The 18,255-nt window shown below is 34.7% G+C and overlaps 1 protein-coding gene across 1 annotated transcript in view; it reads right to left on the bottom strand.

Moving 5' to 3' along the window:
• Tis11 (Tis11 zinc finger protein) overlaps nt 1-10,949 on the bottom strand; it is a 31,940-nt gene extending 20,991 nt beyond the window's left edge. Inside the window, exon 1 of the mRNA XM_076121151.1 lies at nt 10,241-10,949. Coding sequence (XP_075977266.1) covers nt 10,241-10,303 — 63 coding nt within the window. The 5' untranslated portion in view covers nt 10,304-10,949. The remainder of the gene's footprint in view (nt 1-10,240) is intronic.
• Between the last annotated feature and the right edge of the window lie 7,306 nt (nt 10,950-18,255).

An 18,255-nucleotide genomic window follows, 5' to 3' on the forward strand; every position in this document is an offset into this window, starting at 1 on the left:
TTACACGACAATTATATGTGACGTGACTTACATTGTAATGAGTATTGCAGCGTTTGATACAAGGTAACATGTGTGAGGTATTTGCACGGACACCACAGGGAACGTTTATTTTTAAAGATTTGTATTGTATAATACAACCGTTTATGCCATCGCAATTGCAAACAATTCAACTCTATCCGTCACTTATCTGAACGCGATAACGGATATAAACACTATTTATTGCCTTCGTAAATTATACGCCCGCTACTACAATCACTTTGTAGTTCTTTATCAACGTAAATAAATATCTGAGGTAAGGCCAAGCGCTTAATAACCAGTACCGTATATAAGTTGAGAATGTTCACTTGATTTTGAAAATAGATGTTGTTTTGATTGTTGATTAAATTGGTCATTAGAATGACTAAACATTTAGCAAAGTAAGGACAGTGAAACCCGGACACATATATTACCTACAATACAATATAATGTATGTATATCGGGTCGGGTGACGCATCCAACACTTACACGAGGTCGTACGATAGCAACCCAGTTGCGCAGTCAATGTATTAAAATACTAGTTAAACATTTGCCTCATACAATTAATTCTTTTAAAAAAAGTTATATTAGCTAAATGTATTACAAATAACTTTTAGAATAAACCGTGGTGGAGATATCCGTACCTGTGTTTAAATTACAAAGTCGTGTTGTAAGGCAGAGCATTGAGTTAACGTTGGAGTAGGTCGGGGATATGTTACTATAAAAAGTGAAAGAGTTTGAAAGTTCCCTTCCCGCAACAGAACACATAAGATGTCGCGGCACGCGCGGATTATAATCACATTGTGTACTAACTCCGCGTTTGTGCAACAGTCTTATGCAAACTGCAATCGCGCGAAACATGCACAATGTATGACAATTAGGGTTGTAGTCTTACAAAAGGAAAAACCATTTGTGTGTAAAGGTAGTGAAGGGACAACGAGTAACATTAGGTAGTGACATTTCCAAACAATAGTAGTTTTATGTTGAGAACTTTTAATTCTTAGAGTTTGGTATAGAGGTCTAGATATTGGTGACGTCTATCTAAGCGCAATGCGGCAAATGTGCAGTGTGGGTGCAAGTGAGCTGCAGCGGCCGCGGTGGTTTCCAGCAACTGACGCCAGTACGGCGTTGGGTTATGACAGCTCCTCTCCGTTCGGCCGTGATCATATTACGAAACAAGAAAAGAAAGTTAACGTTTCAATCGAGAGAATGTACCTCCAGTCGCTTGCAGCGCTGCAGCGCCACTTGTGCCATAATATTGCATCCTGCCAGACCTCAGTATTGCTTTCATGATGTAATCGATGTTCTACGCCAGCTCGGATTTTTTGTTTGTTTACAGAAAATCGAGTACACTCTACTTCTAACGTTTTTAAAACCAATTAAATGCTTACGCTAGATATAAATTAAATAAGTTTAATTAGGTAGTTCGGTATGTAAAAGTCATTGCATCACTTCAATCACTAGTTTTACTAGTGCACTGACAAGTGACAAAATTAATGTATTTATGTTATATTCTAGTTTTTTTACATAATCATAAATAAATTAATAAAAGTGCAACCTCATTACATAAATAAATACTTATTATAATTTGAACATGGCATAGATCGGCCCAGAAACGGTGACCCTCTTAAACACAAGAGAATATCAAAATGTTTTGGTATTGCATAACTTAATGTGTTCTTTACGAGCAATTATGTAAAGCGGTGGATCGCGTCGAGCACAAGTAGGTAGGCGAGAGGTTGCCGCGGCGGTAATGGTAAAAGTGTTACGCGGTGTACTCGATTCCGCGCGCGCGCTGTGACGCAACGCAACAACTCGCCGAATGTATGCCAAAAGTGCAGCTGAACCTTCCATGTAGTTATCGAGATGAAACACGCGTGTCCATAAACCAATAATGCGCCTTACCAGAAAACAATACAAGTAGTATTCACACCAACATCTCGTAATCGATGTGTGTAAAATAAAATAAACACATTTAACAACCTCTAAAGGTAGATATCAAACAGGCCACAATATACAAAATGGTAATGCACCGGGTAATAACTCTGATAACGCAACAGACGTCTCTAATTCGATCATTTAGGTCGTTGAGTGAAAGGGAAATTAAATAGATGTGAAGTCATTTCAAATGCTTGGAATAGCCACTATGTTTCTCATAGCAGTACTAATAATGTTTCGAGTCGCTTATCAGTCGCCGTGATAAGATACAGTACAGTACCCTTTGTTTATGCATTGCACTCCAACATAAGACCTTAGATAATGCATTATCTACATAATACAGTAACTAGTTATTTGCTTACTCACTCGTTGCTTACGTCTCTTCTTTGTCTGTCTGGAATAGTAGGTATGTAGCGCGTCATTTATGTGTTACTGAATTGAAATCGAATCCCATAAGAACTGAAATGGAATTTACAGGGACAGCTTATAGAAAGAGGTTTATAGGTCCCCCAATGTCACATCTAAAATAATATTATTATTACAATGAGCTGCATAATTTGTATTTTTCGTCTTTTAACTAAATAAATCTTTAAATAACTGCATTTAATCATCAGAGGTTATTATAAAAATCAAGGTGAGGCCACATAAAACATTATTATCCTATGTTAACGTTCCATCTTTGAGACAATGCAACAACAATATAATTATTTCTTTCGTGTGAGGTGAGGTACCTCCTGAGTCTATTTATTTTTTAATTATTTAAATCTGTCGCAGTCTATATTTTCAGTAAACTTACTTTTTTAGATCCGGCCACAACGGGGAGTCATGAGAACGCCCACCCTAAACGCTTCTCCTATATTCTGATTTCTGTGGTAGTAACTCTATTTTTCTGTGAGTTGGTGAATGGTGGCTCTATTAATGCTGGCGGTCTTTTGTATCTACTTCATATTTTTCTTACAATCGAAAGTAATAAAGAATACGCCATATGATTTAAATATATTTCCACAAAATAATTTACATACGTAAAGACGACTGTAGCAACAGTAATGGCCGTGGGCATGCATACGACAATGTCGTTTGGCCGGCAATGAACCCTCGCATTTGCTCTGCCGAAACAATTAGCGACGCGTCGCGAATCTAACGAGACTATTTACACAGCGATCGTCTTGATGACATTGAACCCCCCTACTAAGGCAAATTTTCATTTAACTTATTACTTCAAGTCCAAACTAAAACAATAACCCTGTGAAGCGTAGCTACGTTGTTGATTTACTACTTCTCTAAATCTAGTCTTACTTAAGAATTGCCCCACACAACTAAACTAGGTAAAATATACATATATAGGTAGGTACCAACATATAGCATTAATTTCCATGGTTATTGTTGGTCATAATGAGCAGTAGGACGAAACTTTAATAGTCCAAACCATATCAGGTGAGTAGAGTTTTATTAAACAAACAGGTTTCAAACAGTCGAAAACTTAATCGTTTTGATGTTAATTGTATGTGTGACCTCTTTATATGATTGTTTACCTTGCTCTATGAAGTGTCATTGTTACAAAACGTTCATTTCAAAATACGGCCTACTTAAAACAAGAGATTAGTAACCATGTCGACAACCTAGATTGAACGAGAAGTTAGGCATGAGGTAGGTAGCATTGCTTAAACCTAAAATTGTATAATATTTCATAACGAGCTGTATGATTATTTCCGTATTTATTATTCTTTGAAACTCAAATATCTTCATGTATTGTTTTGTCTAACAAATTGAATAGATGTCTCGTGTGAAGTATTATGTAGAAGCATTCACTTTTCCTTGTCTAAACAATTGGTTACGAAGGGGACTTTATAATGTTATTCTCAAGATTATAGCAACGCGAAGTCGCACATTGCTAGAGACGGATTTGTCTTCAATTATTGTCGTAAGGTCACTCTTATCAAAGCACCGACTGTGAAGAATACGAAATAAACTTCACACATTGTTGGACTTAAAATAATTTACCTAAACGTTTAGATCAACTTTAGTTGTGCCACGGAACGAGATAAGCGTTTCATTTGAATTCAATAACGCGTGGGCGACAAAGCGGTTGTCGTAACGTATCTGAGATGCTAGAGTGCGAAACCTCGAAACTTTACGTTAAATTATTAGAGTCTAGTATTCATACAAGCATCGAAATATAATGGCATCTTCACATTAAGCAAGCGAGCGTTCAAGGCTAGCCACTTAATAAAAATCTAAACAGTATTGACGGGTATTTGGAAAGCGACACCTTGACAACTGTTGACCACATCAGGGGGTATGACTGTGGTGAAGCAAACTGGCGGAGCGTCCTCACTTTGAGGCCGTTGCGCTTCGGGGGAACAAAGGGTTGACTCACGTCCGGGCCCCAGTCGTCGGAGAAAGGAGCCGAGCTAAAAATAGTACACTGGCGGTTACGAGTGCGGCCGTTGGACCTGGCCTACGCAGATCGCGTCTTGTAGTCTTGCCCTAACATACACCCAATCATCTCGCAGATACTTATAGACATACCATATCGCTCCTTGAATACAAAAGGGCCACAAATCGAAATCTATAAATTTTACAGGAGAGCCAAAACAAATTTTTGAAACTGTTTTTTTATAACATTTCATATATTTATTTATTAAATATAAGATGTTTATATATCATTAGATGCGTATTTTTTAGCTCTATCTTTCCACAAAATAAACTTTGTAATAGCTGTTACCTATTAAGAGAAAAAAGCATATAAGTCCCTTTTGCATTCAAAATTTGAACCAATATTATCAGAAGTATGTCAAAAATTAAACACAGTTTTACAAATAAAAATGGTTAATTGTACTTTTTTGGTAAAAAAACCGTATCAAAAAGTTTAATAATAATTACTTAGTAAAACCATAACTGAATAGACCAGGAAAACATTGTATTAAACAATCTAAATGAAAAAATCTTAACTTTTTATTAAATAAGTAAAATTATTGAGATCAACTTTGTGCGTAACTTTCATTGGTGAGATGGTGGGATGACCTAGACGCATTTGAAAAGGACTGGTCGGATCTTGCCCCTGAAAGAGGAATTTGAAAAGAAAGGGTGCCTCTTTACTTTGCCTGCATCAAAATGTATTATTTTATTTTTAAAATAGTAACGAAAACTAAAATTATTATCATACCAAACGGTCATATTTCTGGCCTTCCCATTCTAGCACGCTAAAAATGATTATTTATTCCACAATAATTTAATGCAAAAGGGACGTATTTCAAAATATGCTACTGTTATATTACAAAATATAATAACAAATACTAGTGTTTGAATGCAAAACAGTCGTTTTCAGAAATATGACACTTTTGCATTACAAAATATGGTAACAATTAATACTATAGTTAGAATGCAAAAAGGACGTTTTCCAAAATATGGCAGTTTTGTATTGTAAAATATAATCACATTAACTTGAAATTTTGCTCCCAACACAGACATATTTTGGATTGTGGCACTTTTTCATGCAACTGCCGAGCATTTGCGTTGAATCTCCGGGCGCAACTCAAAGAGTGGCTCTTTTGCACTGACATTACCTGTCAAAGTGAGCTAATGCAAAAAGGGCAGTAAGTCAGTGCAGCCATAATATAAGCAAAAATGATGGGGGTTTTTTTTTACTATAAAATATAGTCGGTTCAGGTGTCATTTTTGCAATAAAACGATTTTCATTTTTTTTTGAGTTGTGGCCCTTTTGCATTGAAGGAGCGATATAGGCAAGCAACTACTTAACAAAAATCTGTTACGACATTGTAGACTGCGTTTTCAATATTTCAATCATAAGTCTATGTCATCTTTGGGCTACCTGTCTGACTGATTTTTACTACCTAGTTCTATTAAACAAGAATATATAGGAGGACGATTAATGTTCGTATGTTTGACTGTTTGTAACTATTTCACACAAGTACTGAGCGAAATTCGATGACCTTTGACATACTATATGTTTCAGTACTTTTATTCTGGAAAATAATTCCACGTGAATGGAAACGCTGACAAAATCCAAAAACCAGTCTAGTCATGAAAGGAGGTGATAGATGAAGTTACATCGCACGGCGAATGTGATATAACAAAACGTTATGTGGTAACACGGTCCGCACGTGGCATCGCATTTCGCCAATAGAGCATGCCAGGTAATGTTCTAAAGTTACTTATTGTGTACAAACGAACGCTGTGCTAGCACTACTGGGCTCCCACGATCGACACTTATTGTTTGCGCTGCACTCAAAGATTTCTGCAACGTCTAGGTGTTGGGAAACGACGGCGGAGGTGTCGACTTTGAGGTTAAAACCGGCTGTTTGAGAAACCTTTCGAGTTAGATTGCGAAAAGTGTGGAAAGCTTATATTTACTTGCATAAAATTATGCAGAAATTGTCTACTATAATGCTGTTGGAATACACCGCTAAATATGATAGAAATAAACCTTAAAGGTACCTATAGGTATATTGTGATTACAGTTTTGTGCGCCCGGCAAATCCACTAGTTTTGTGGAAGTTTTGATATGACGTCAGACAACATTTTGGTTCTACAGCAGGTTGCTATACAATCAACCTTTATCAGCACACGTGGAGAGCTAATCGAGCCGCGTGTCGGCTCCACTCTGCAACTACTCACAACATTTTCCTTTCAACTTGATGCAATTAAAAATGGCAGGTAACGTCCTAGTTTAGTAGTAAAGGGGGCAGACGGAATAATGATCTAGTGAATTCGAATAATCAACGGTTAATTTAACTACTTTTAATAGTTATTACTTGGTTTGTTCCTGTATTAAAAACATTTTATGTTGCTACAAGATAAAAGATTTTACAGCTTGGGTTGTGAAGAAAAATTAAATAAAGTACCTTGGTAATACCTATGTGATGTATTGACGAACAATATCAGCAAGTTGCGTGCAAGCGTGGCACGAACACGCTCCACCGCCCCACGTGATTACACGCCTTACTGACCAACTAACAACTAGCGAAATAGTTAACACTACCAACCGCATCAACAATCAAACCTTTCTTGCCCATATTTTATCATTTTATGAGTTTTAAACCTGCAGAATCCGCTTTTGGCCAACTCGTATTCCTATCTACAACTACCTAATGTGATAGAATTAAAGTTGTAATACTTAAACCTAGGTCAATAACAAAACTACACCTGCATCTTAATTCTGTCTTCTTATAGCTGTATTGTTATCGTTCTGAACTATATTCAAGCGCACTCAAAATATCCTCCCTCGCATAAAATATTATCAGGGTCTTCTTACCACCAATAGTTTTGGGACAAAGGGGAGACACGGAACAAAAAGCTCTTTTATCTGGAGTTCGAAGTGGTAGAAAAAAAGGCAGCGGTTGTATTTGTAAATAGATGGCAGGTAGACGGTTGTAGGTGTATTCAACGGTTTAAAAAGATTTTTTTGGGTGGATTCAAAATATAAGCAAGCAAAAAAAAATAACACGATGCACCTTTAACAAATTCCCACTGCAATTCTATACGCTAGATTTTATTATTGCAAGCAATTTATTATGTCGCAGAAATACCTTTCAAGTCATATTATATTTTTATGTTAACAGTTAGGTAAGAAGGTTGTTTATAACAGAAACCTGTACGATTCATATTATTAGCTTTTTTATTATTGTTTACGAATTAGATCTAAACGCCATTTTCTTAGGTTTACCTCCCAAATTAAATTATATTTTATTAGTGCAACACTACAGAGTTTTTGCAGACACGTAAATAAAGTCACTTTTGGGAAAAGGTACCTACTTTAGTAAGTATATTCGTCGATAGCTATGTAGATAAAGGCAAATGAATACATACCTATAAAAAGGCAAAGTATCGCCTTATTTCTTTTGACACGGCCTATATACTACGCCTATACACAACCCAACACAAACCAGAGTATCCCAAAGCAACAAGTGTCTTTTACGCAAAGTAAAAGACCACAAAAACTCGGAGCAGGTAGCATGTACGGAGAACGAACCATTTACAACTATAAGGAGCAACCAATAGGACCGGTTTTACCTCGTCATTACAGATAGCTACCAAAACTGGCTTCGTTAGTCGAATTTGATCTTTATCGAGATAGCTTTAGTCACGTTTCACAAAACTGACAATAATGCTACGCCACTTGCCCGTCTGTAACTCACCCCAACTGAGATTTGTAAGGGATCAAGCATTAATTTGAACTAGGTAAGTATCTCTACAATGACATTTTTATTTAAGGAAGGAATTTTGACAAGCATAATTATGTGTCGTGCACAGCAATGGAAAATAATCTAACAAAGCACATGTACACATTACATTTAAGTAACTAGGTATTTATTCGTTTTATTATGTAAATAGCTAGGTACGTCTACAAATAACTACTAAACGTCTTCTAATAAAAATAATAATTACAATTTCTGGTTGGGAATAGAATTGATTCGGAGTTGGTGCAAAATGAAAACCTTTAGGCATATTGAAATAAAGTTAAAACCTAGGCCATAATAAACCATTAGCTAAAAATATAATTTTATATTTATGCTTATAACGACCTATGCTGGTGCTGTAATCAAACGTAACCTTATATTACTGCCAGATACTTTTACTTTTCTAAGGAAACGAGACAGTATAAGCTGAAATAGTCGCGTACAATTCTTGGACTAACATTATTGTCCACGAAAGATGAGATTATGGGACTTAAATCTTATAGAAAATTGTCCAAAGGATTTCTCCATTTAAATCAATTGCAATAAGTAATCTTGTTAATAGGTACATGATCGCTAAATGTCTGATTGGCCGTTGTAATAAGAAAAAAAATTGTTTATATTTTTACCAATATCAAGAAAAGCCTCGCTGCGTTACAGAAGACATTAAACTAAACTCAGCAGGTATGTAAAAAAATCGAATCGAAGTCACTAAATATTATCGGTGTTTAGATGTGTATTTATTTTTGTAATGCTTTGAAAATAGGTAGGTTTACACCAGCTATAATAAATTATTTGCAAGTAGCTATACCTAACCAAAAAACTTGATTTTATCGGTTTTGAGAATAAGCCCCTTCGATCCCGTCTTGCAACTTAAGTAGCAACATCATGCGGGTGCACGCAAGTCACAGCAACTGGTTTTACTTATTTTCCGTATCGTGTAATTACGGTGGTAAGAACATTGACTTAGGCGGGAAATTGACTTTACTCGTGACCACTAACATTTTTAAACCAACAACCGTATCTAAAAATATTGCAAGTTGGAACCTACCTATTCATTAAAACTACACATAAGCTACAGTTCTCGGAATGTTCGCCGTAACAATTATCTCGGCCACAAATTATAATTTATGGGATTTGTGACCCACAAAAGACCATAAAGTATGTGGTTCTGTCCTTTGTCTCATTAAGGTTACCAGTGTTCACAAGAAATTAAAAATGTAATGTTTATTACCAATTAGTTACCGCTATTTATTAAATTTTAAGTTCTATCAACGGCTTTTATGTTCCTTCGAACGATATTTGACACTTTTGGCTGTTTACAGGCAAGTAGGTAATTCTTGATGCACTAACTTCTGACCATATTGCCTATATTTTATAATTCAATTTTCAATCCTTTAATTAACTAGGTAGATAGGTAGGTAGGAAAAAAATAAGTATCGTAACAGAAATTACAGCATGATTGTTGTCCGAAATGTGTTAAAGTTGGATGTAAATTAGTTTTTTGCGGATTCAAGTGTAAATTATTTTCCTAATTAAATGTTTTTTCTTTCCCTAATCAATAACAAGAACAGAAATGACACGTGGTAAAAATAGACAAGTAAACACGATTCGTTTTTGTAACTCAAAGATATGTAGGTATGAATCTGGGCTTGTACCTACTACAGAATATGTAACAGATTCTCATTACTTTAAGTACTAAAATATATAGGTATTTCTACAGATATTTTAGGCACATTATAAATATACAAAAGCCGGCTTGATAGTCAGGCAAATAAGTAGGTATAGTTCCAAATGATAACAATTTGATAATAAGAACGTTAAATATTTGAGGGAAATTGATACTGTTGCACATAACTATTATTGAACCTAGATTGTGGCTTACCCACCTACTTACTACGATCCTGCTGTAGAAAAAATCTTTTAAAAGACTGTAATATCTAGGCACACAAGGCGGGGTGCAGTTATGCAGAATAATAAAAATAACAAATAATAATAGAAACCATTCGGGTTTACGATAATTGCCAATACATTATTTCACTACTTTATAAAAAGTTTAAAGGCTTATTAAACAAAAAAATCACACATACCTTCAAGAGCAGATCACCAAAGTCGTACAGCGCAGACTGATGCATTATGGCAGTAGACATCATGCAAACCAACTCGACACTTAATCCAGGTTTTACTGCGTTTAGGTATTTCTCGTATCAAAAATCTGCAAACTAACTGATCCACTGAAGCACGAATTTTTAAGGTCGACGAACTCACTGTAATTTTTAGGTTAGGCGATGAAAAGTTCACGATACTTTTGACGAGAATTTTTAAAAAACCTTTCTAAATTTATAGTCCTTGTAGTAATCTAGGAAAATCGTTGCGTTTTTGTTTTGTCGTTCGGTGACCACAGATTGTGTCCGAACTAGTTGGCCAGGGGCGGTAATGTTTTTTTAATACGCCCTCCACGATTGAGCCAGATCAGTATATTTTTGAACACAATTTCGCAATCGTTGCGAAAATGTACAAAACAGTCCTTTGTTTCGAAATGTCTCCTTCACTTTTTTCGCGTCTATACGGAAATCCACAGATTTTGGTCAAAATTCTGCGCGAACTGCTTCGAAGTCAACTTTACTAATGAAAACTCTTTTTAGTTTATCGACTTTATACTCCAAAACTTTTTTTATTCTGGCCGTATAAATCGCAAGATAAAAAAATAAATCGCAGAGTTAACGTCCGCGCAAGACGCACCACACGTACATTCCGTATCACGCTTGCTCGCGCACTGAGCTTGTTGTAGTTCGCCTTCGCCCGTGAAACGCCGGCAGCGGGCGGGTGAATTTTGTTTTCAAATGATCACGTTTTGGAGCGAGATTCGTTTTCTGCTCGGGTAAGTTCGGCAATATTCGGCCGTATGTTTTGGTGTTGCTTCGCCCGCGGCCGGCACAACAGTCTGACAAAACAAAAACTTCATAGTCATCCATAAAATGTTGATGTTGGAATCTTTATTTTAGTTTTCTCGTAAATACAATTTAAATAAATAGTTCATGCCTACTAATTTGTATAGGTACCTACCTATTTAAGAATAATAAATAACCAGTGTTCGGAACCCTAGACTAGCAGATATTTTATTATTATTAGATGAAGTCAACTTTTATAATAGGTAGATAGGTAGGTAGGTAGGTAGGTACTTTCGTTTAATTTAATACCTTAGTACCTAATCGATTTGAAAAATACCTAATAATAATATGACTTATCTATCTAGCTAATTTATTATTAAATTATTTTCAACAAGTGATAGGATGCAAAAATCTACTGCTCTTGGAATTAAAATTTATGAATTTATGTAATAAGCCAGGTAAGTATCTAGGTAGGTACTTCCTAACACTTGGGTCTAGTTTTTATGGTTCTTCATTCTAATACAGAATTATTGTAGGAAGCAATATAAGATACCTACATATACCTACCTACCTCATTTAGTAAATATTGTAAGTTGAAAAGAGCGAAACAAAAAGTTGCGTTTTTAGAGCTGGTTCCACCAATCGAGATGTCTGCCAGCCTTCCAGCCAAGCTGTGACTACATTAATGAGCGGAGCACTTAACTAGGTAAAAGCTCTTGTAGACAAACTGTCTGTAATAATTTAGTTACGATCGCTTTAATTAAGAACTGCTAAGTTTGTTACACAATACGCATGATGTTGTACTTAAGTCCCTTAGTTTTAATCACAACGTACCTATTTAGTTCCGATTAAGTAACAAAGAAACTCTATACTTCTGCATATTTTTATGTGATCACTGTCTCTGTAAGTATAAGTATTGTCAAATATACCGATAAACACGAATAATAGAAGCATTTTTAAGTTTTTGCTAAGGCCAAAGTTTCGTTAACACTTATAACTAGGTACTTGTACCTATATTATGAAAGTTTTATTGGAAAGTTCTATTACCTAAGTACCCGACTTCATTATATTATTATTTTCTGATTTTTAATAGATTTATTGGAAGTGTAATTACTCGAATTAACGAAAATTATTGAAGTTTCAGTTACTCGCTTATTCTTAGTAGTGTAGTTAACCCCTAACCGCCCGCGTCCGCGTCTCGAACAACTTTTTATTATGGCATTCGTTGGTTGCAAACCCGTTTGACGGTTTTAGTGTTATGCGCTATGTTGCACACACAAGCTCACGGAATCGGAATCAAGCCTGGAGCCTTACATTGTTGATTCAGTAAAGCAAAATTGAACCGATACTACACAATTTACACATCAGATTCACGTGTGCGTAAGTAGTTCAAGTTTGTATGTAAAACTTGCGAATCAAAACTGGTGTGTGCGCAACAACGCGAGTTAGTGAAGTATTTCAATAAAAACAAAAATATTTTAAAGATAATAAATCCTTCTTAAAACAACCCTTTCTCTGCATATAAATTAATAAGGAAGTAATTATTATAATGAGTAAATAAAATAGCCAAAGCTTATCACAGGAAATATAATATGTATGCAGCTCTTAACAAGCTAATGTTTAATCTACATTATTATATGACCGGCGACCTAACTTCCTGTAAGAATTTTAATGAATTCATTTATACTTCTCAAATAATAAGTTATTCTAAGAACTATCGGCCATAAAACAAAGTTGGTCGTAGAAAAATATAATTTCTTTTGCGAGCTGAATTGGCTGATTGACTGCCGCTCTTGCGCCAGTCTCTCATGGGAAATATTTTGAAATGCGAGCTGAAATATAAACTCCAATCATGTGTTTAGGGATCCTTGCATCAAAGTTGGTTCCGCTAGTTTTAACAAAACACAAGCAAAACTATTTACTTGCATAATTGTCGAGACTCATTTACATAACCACAGGCAACTCCAACTATTGCAAATATGTGCAATCTTTTACGTTATTCGTCGCTGACCTTGAACAAAACCGCTGTCTAGAGAAAAATGAATTTACATAATACACAATGTTTTGTAGAGAAAAAATATTTGATTTAATTTATTCACGGAACCCAATGATATAACGTTGTTTGCGTACGACCGCCTTAATGCAGAATGGGTCAGTGTCAAGTGACGGTCACGTAGTGCTTACTCCTAAACTTATGGCGCTTGGTAATACAATACATTGTGTGCAAACATCGCTAGTTGGTGATAGGTGTATGTTGACAAAGCTATATGTGTTTGTATATCTACATAATTAGTGAATCAGCACTCTGTTATTATTTGATATTGAACCTTGGAATTAATCAATGACACAATCCCCTCATTTGTTTTAGAAATGAATGCATTGGATAGTGTATAATCAAATGCGCCATTATGTACCTACCTAAATTAATATGCACTAATTCCATGAAAGGTCGTCAGATATTTGTATTTATTTCGCAAGTCCATATCGGAATAATATGCAGGTACAAACTAAGTACTTACTTATGTACCAACTTAAAATTATGATTCGTTCTACCAAACCATTGGAAAATAATTCTATTTTTTAAGTAACCGCTACCTTCATAAATTACTTTCCAGAGTCTATTTCTGAATAAGATACTTATTACAATATACAAAACACGAATTAATAGTAAGCTACAGTATTTGGTCTTAAATAATAATACAAAGATACTTGGAAAGGGTCTAATAACAATGCAGCCCCTTGCTAAAACAAAAGAAGTTAGTAGGTAAAAAGCTTTGGGACGACCCTGAATATTTAAACAATCACTTCCTCTAAGTTAAATAATAAAACTTACAAATAAGTTTGTAAAACAAGCCCGCCAAATGTAGTTAACAATACGATTTCCTTTGACCCAAAAGCAACTTTCGTAATAATTTAACATAAACAAGGGAACAGAATTTTAAACAATAGGTGGTAGAAGTTTCTTTGTGAACAAAAAAATAATATAAAATATTTTTTTCTTATTGTTATTACCTTTCTATGTACAAAATCGTCTTTTTCAAATAAAACTACAAATAATATTATTTTTTCTAAACGCAGACAATGTTCAAATAAATATTATAAAGCTGAAGAGTTTGTTTGTTTGTTTGAACGCGCTAATCTCAGGAACTACTGGTCCGATTTGAAAAATTCTTTCAATGTTAGATAGCCTATTTATCGAGGAAGGCTATAGGCTATATAACATCACGCTACGGTCATTAGGAGCGGAAAAATGTTACGAAAACGGGGAAAATTTTGACCCATTCTCTTCAGTGACGCAAACGAAGTTGCGCGGGTCAGCTAGTGTTCAAATAAAAAAAAAAGTTAATTGAATACAAATTAATTTTTCAAGAGATTAAGAGCATTTGGAGTGAGATTATATTAGTTTTTCGATTAAAAGTTTTAGCTCTCCGGCTTATCTACCTTATCTTTCTTTAGTCTTTACTAATACGTGTAAAAAACTAAAGAGGTTGCTAGTTTTTTTAGAAATGCAGTGATCTCAAAGACGATAGCTTGTCCGGTCTTTGAGAATAATTCCTAAAATTTCTAGACGAGTGTTCGTTAACCAAGAAAGAATATCAGTCATTTGGATTATAAACAATTTTTGTGATGAGCTGAATCTTTCTATTCTGCTTTTTACCTAATCTGAGCCATAATTCGTGGTCCTAGACTAAGTTTACGTAAGAAAAAATTATATTGGCGGACCTAAGATAAAATTACAAATTACTCGTACATAGCAAAGTCAAAACAATTCCGCCTACAATGTCACGATAATTCAAAATCAATGTTTTGCAACTATTCAACACGTAGTAATTAATACTTCTGAATTACTTTTACCTTGTAAAGGCCTTAGGCTTTATAGCCGGCGAAGCACCATACATAATTTAATACATAGTAGTCTATGTGTAGTAAGACTATGACTTCAAAAAATCATTAGGTGTTTCATGCATGTCGATAATTGCTGCATAAACCCTGTTGACGCGCCGATAAAGAACAAAGGTGACTTTGTCATTCATGTTTATCCGATATCCTATACTTACGAGTACATTTACGTCGCGATACAATTTTTATATCAGAATAATGGTAAACTAATACCAAGAGTTTGCATTTACTAATTTGCGATTACACTAATTAGGTCGAGTAGACATGAATTTTAATTTCTAATACAGCTGATTTAAATTAAATAAAAATATATTTCATTGTTATGTAAGCAGTAACAATTGCTAAGTAGTTAGGTCGTTTTAATAGTCGTACCTATGTTTTTTTCACTAATGTTGTGTTATTGTAATCGAACGAATGTCCGCTTTTACTTAATTCTATTTTGCAATCTCCTGCTAGTTCCAGTAGGTAGGTATCTAATTTTTTTATTTAAATAATGCCACTGCAGAAACACCTATTATATTATTAATAAACATATAAGCTAAGCTGTTACTAAGTGGTTAGGACAATAACGTCTTATACAACAGAAAAACCCAATTAAAATACGCGCAGCGGTCAAGGTCGAACTGAATTAAAATAAATTTATGTATTGAACAATAAAAAAAGCCCCATCGTTTAAATTACGACTATTGAACAAAAATAGCGACTAGTCGCAAATCGTTTCTTATGAAGATGGTGCGAAACAAATAAGTCCAAGTGTGGTCAAAACTCAATATGTTGATTTAACACCGTCCTCATAAAATAGCATTTTCGAAGGTGGAATGTTTCGTTGCTATGCGATTAGTATGCGGCTAACACTTTGCTATTTGTTGTATTGTGAGCCTCGCTGATGACAGTTTTGGAAGAACTATGAATTTATACAATAGAATCATTGTAGTAACTGCCTATAATTTGGTCAAATGTGCTATTTTAGTTTTCTGAATGATCTCTGAATCAGAGTATTTTAGTAATTCAACGACCATTCGACAAATCGTAGTTAGAAACAAGTTAAGCAAAAATAATCTTTTTTTTTGACGTTATCAAAATACATATCGAAAGCAATTCTAATTTCTCCTTATAATGTACTAAATTACTAAGTCGATACCGACGATACGGAACCGTTTAGCGTCAACATTATAGTTTGTAAGCCTAAACGTGTGACATTAAAGAGTAACATAAATATATTTATTTAATATTGTTATGTAATAAATAAATTGTTTTAATAGTGTTTGTGTGGATTACCGTTATATTTATTTATTTATCATTTTCCTCCATTCAACCGACATGTTATCGTCGTGGCCTGTTGTTTAAGTGATGAAGTCTTAATTGCGCCTTTTTACGGTTGTTTTATTCTTTCAACTAGTTAGAATAGACGTTTGTAACAAATGCCATGACGTCAAGGCTCTAATGTTGATAAAATCTTGCAACGTGCCTGTAATTCAATTCGATGCGATGACGATTCCTGCAATTAAATTATAATTATCTGAATTGCTCATGTATTTGTCTGTTATTCAAGTATGACTCTGATAAGTGGTGTTCGTTTGTCATTGTTTACATAATACGTTGTAAAAAACATTACTAAGCGGTTGTATTTGCGCCAAAGTGTGACCTTTTAATGAATTGATTTCTATCTTCCTATAAGGACAGAGAGGTTAGTCAAATTGACAGGTGCCTTTGAATGCGGCACAACATTTATCAAGGTAGAAATTGATACCGTATTGTGTATAAGATGATCACGCTTTCCTTTAGTGATTCAGTGAAAGACATGATTTGATAGGTGCAGCCTATACTGCGTATCATTATCATACAAATAAGGTTTCTCATGAGTTAGCAGTACTCTGTGACCACCGATGATCATGTTTATATCGTTAGTAAATGTTTTCATTTAACAATAAAGAGAAATAGGTATAATACCTAATCAATATACCTATTTACATTTTTATCGAACAAGAGAGCTCATCAGCATTATCAGTTAGAGCAAGCCCTACTGTTTTATGATGTACCTTATTTCTACTCATCATTACTAATGCTCTTTTCCGATTCGATTTTTCGGTAAATAAATGGAAATTGCGTTCTAAAAAAAAATTTAATAAAATTTGGAATAGATTGCTTTGCGAAGACGTTCTCGATGAAACATGTGTTTGTACACATTCTGTTTCGCGTTAACTTAAGATAAGGTCCAATGGAGCGTTATAGTCATTTAGTTGACTTAGCTCTTAAATAATGATAATAAAAAAAACAAAAATAAACCTCTAGAACCAAAACTAATAACATACAGTAGAATAATTAGCAAACCAGTATTTATGAATTTATTCAGTCGACACCTATTATCTAATTAGGTGTGGTAATTCAGTGCATCCATAACCAAATACGTAGTTACTAGTTAGTATGTAATCTTTACAACACTGTGTGGTACATGCGGGTAGGACGGCGGTTATCACACGAAAGCAGCCTGCAATCCAGAACGATACCCGATAGTAATATTGTTTTACATACTTATGTAACAAGCCTAACGTAACAAATAGCGCATTAAACTTAAACACATTTGTAAACAAGTATGTCAGATACCTAGAATGTTATATTTGCATTCTAAATAAATTGTAATGTATTGTTTATGTGCGTTTGTATTTACATTATGTATGTAGAGAATATAATATAATACTTTGAAATATTTGTAACGTATTGGTTTTCTGTATGGCTGCTTCATCAAGAATTGTGCCTAATTTTCTTTTTTTGTAGAAACACTACAGTTTTAGGCCTTGATTTTGCTCGTAAAAAGAAGATGTCACTATTGGGTCATAGTCATGTCATGAAACACTACATCGACCTGGATTTCTGTCACGACTTGTTCATGACAGTCGTTGTACCGACTTATTTCGATATAAATCTGTAACAACGAGTTTTAAGCACCCTACATTCGCAAACTTTTTTATTGTTGTAAAACAGAATATTGTCCATTTGATGTCTATCCGAGAAGTTGCGTTATCTGTTGCCAAATTTGGTCAGATTGCGACGATTGTAACTCTTGCGCAGTGGCGGAACACGTCGACGCGATTACGCGCATGCGCTGATGTTTTCCGGCAATGCTGTATGAACACTCGTTTACTAGATCTAATCAGGGTCTTGTCTTTTTCATTGTTTATTCTGGGAAGAAATCCGGATTTTTTTAGTGTTGTCGGAACATTTAACTTTAGGGCTTTTGTATGGACAGCCATAAATATGGCACTCAAAACATCATCTACTACTTGGTTTAACAAAAAATTTTAGAACGTAGAGTG

Source organism: Anticarsia gemmatalis, chromosome 12 (assembly GCF_050436995.1).
Source record: "Anticarsia gemmatalis isolate Benzon Research Colony breed Stoneville strain chromosome 12, ilAntGemm2 primary, whole genome shotgun sequence".
Taxonomy (NCBI): domain Eukaryota; kingdom Metazoa; phylum Arthropoda; class Insecta; order Lepidoptera; family Erebidae; genus Anticarsia; species Anticarsia gemmatalis.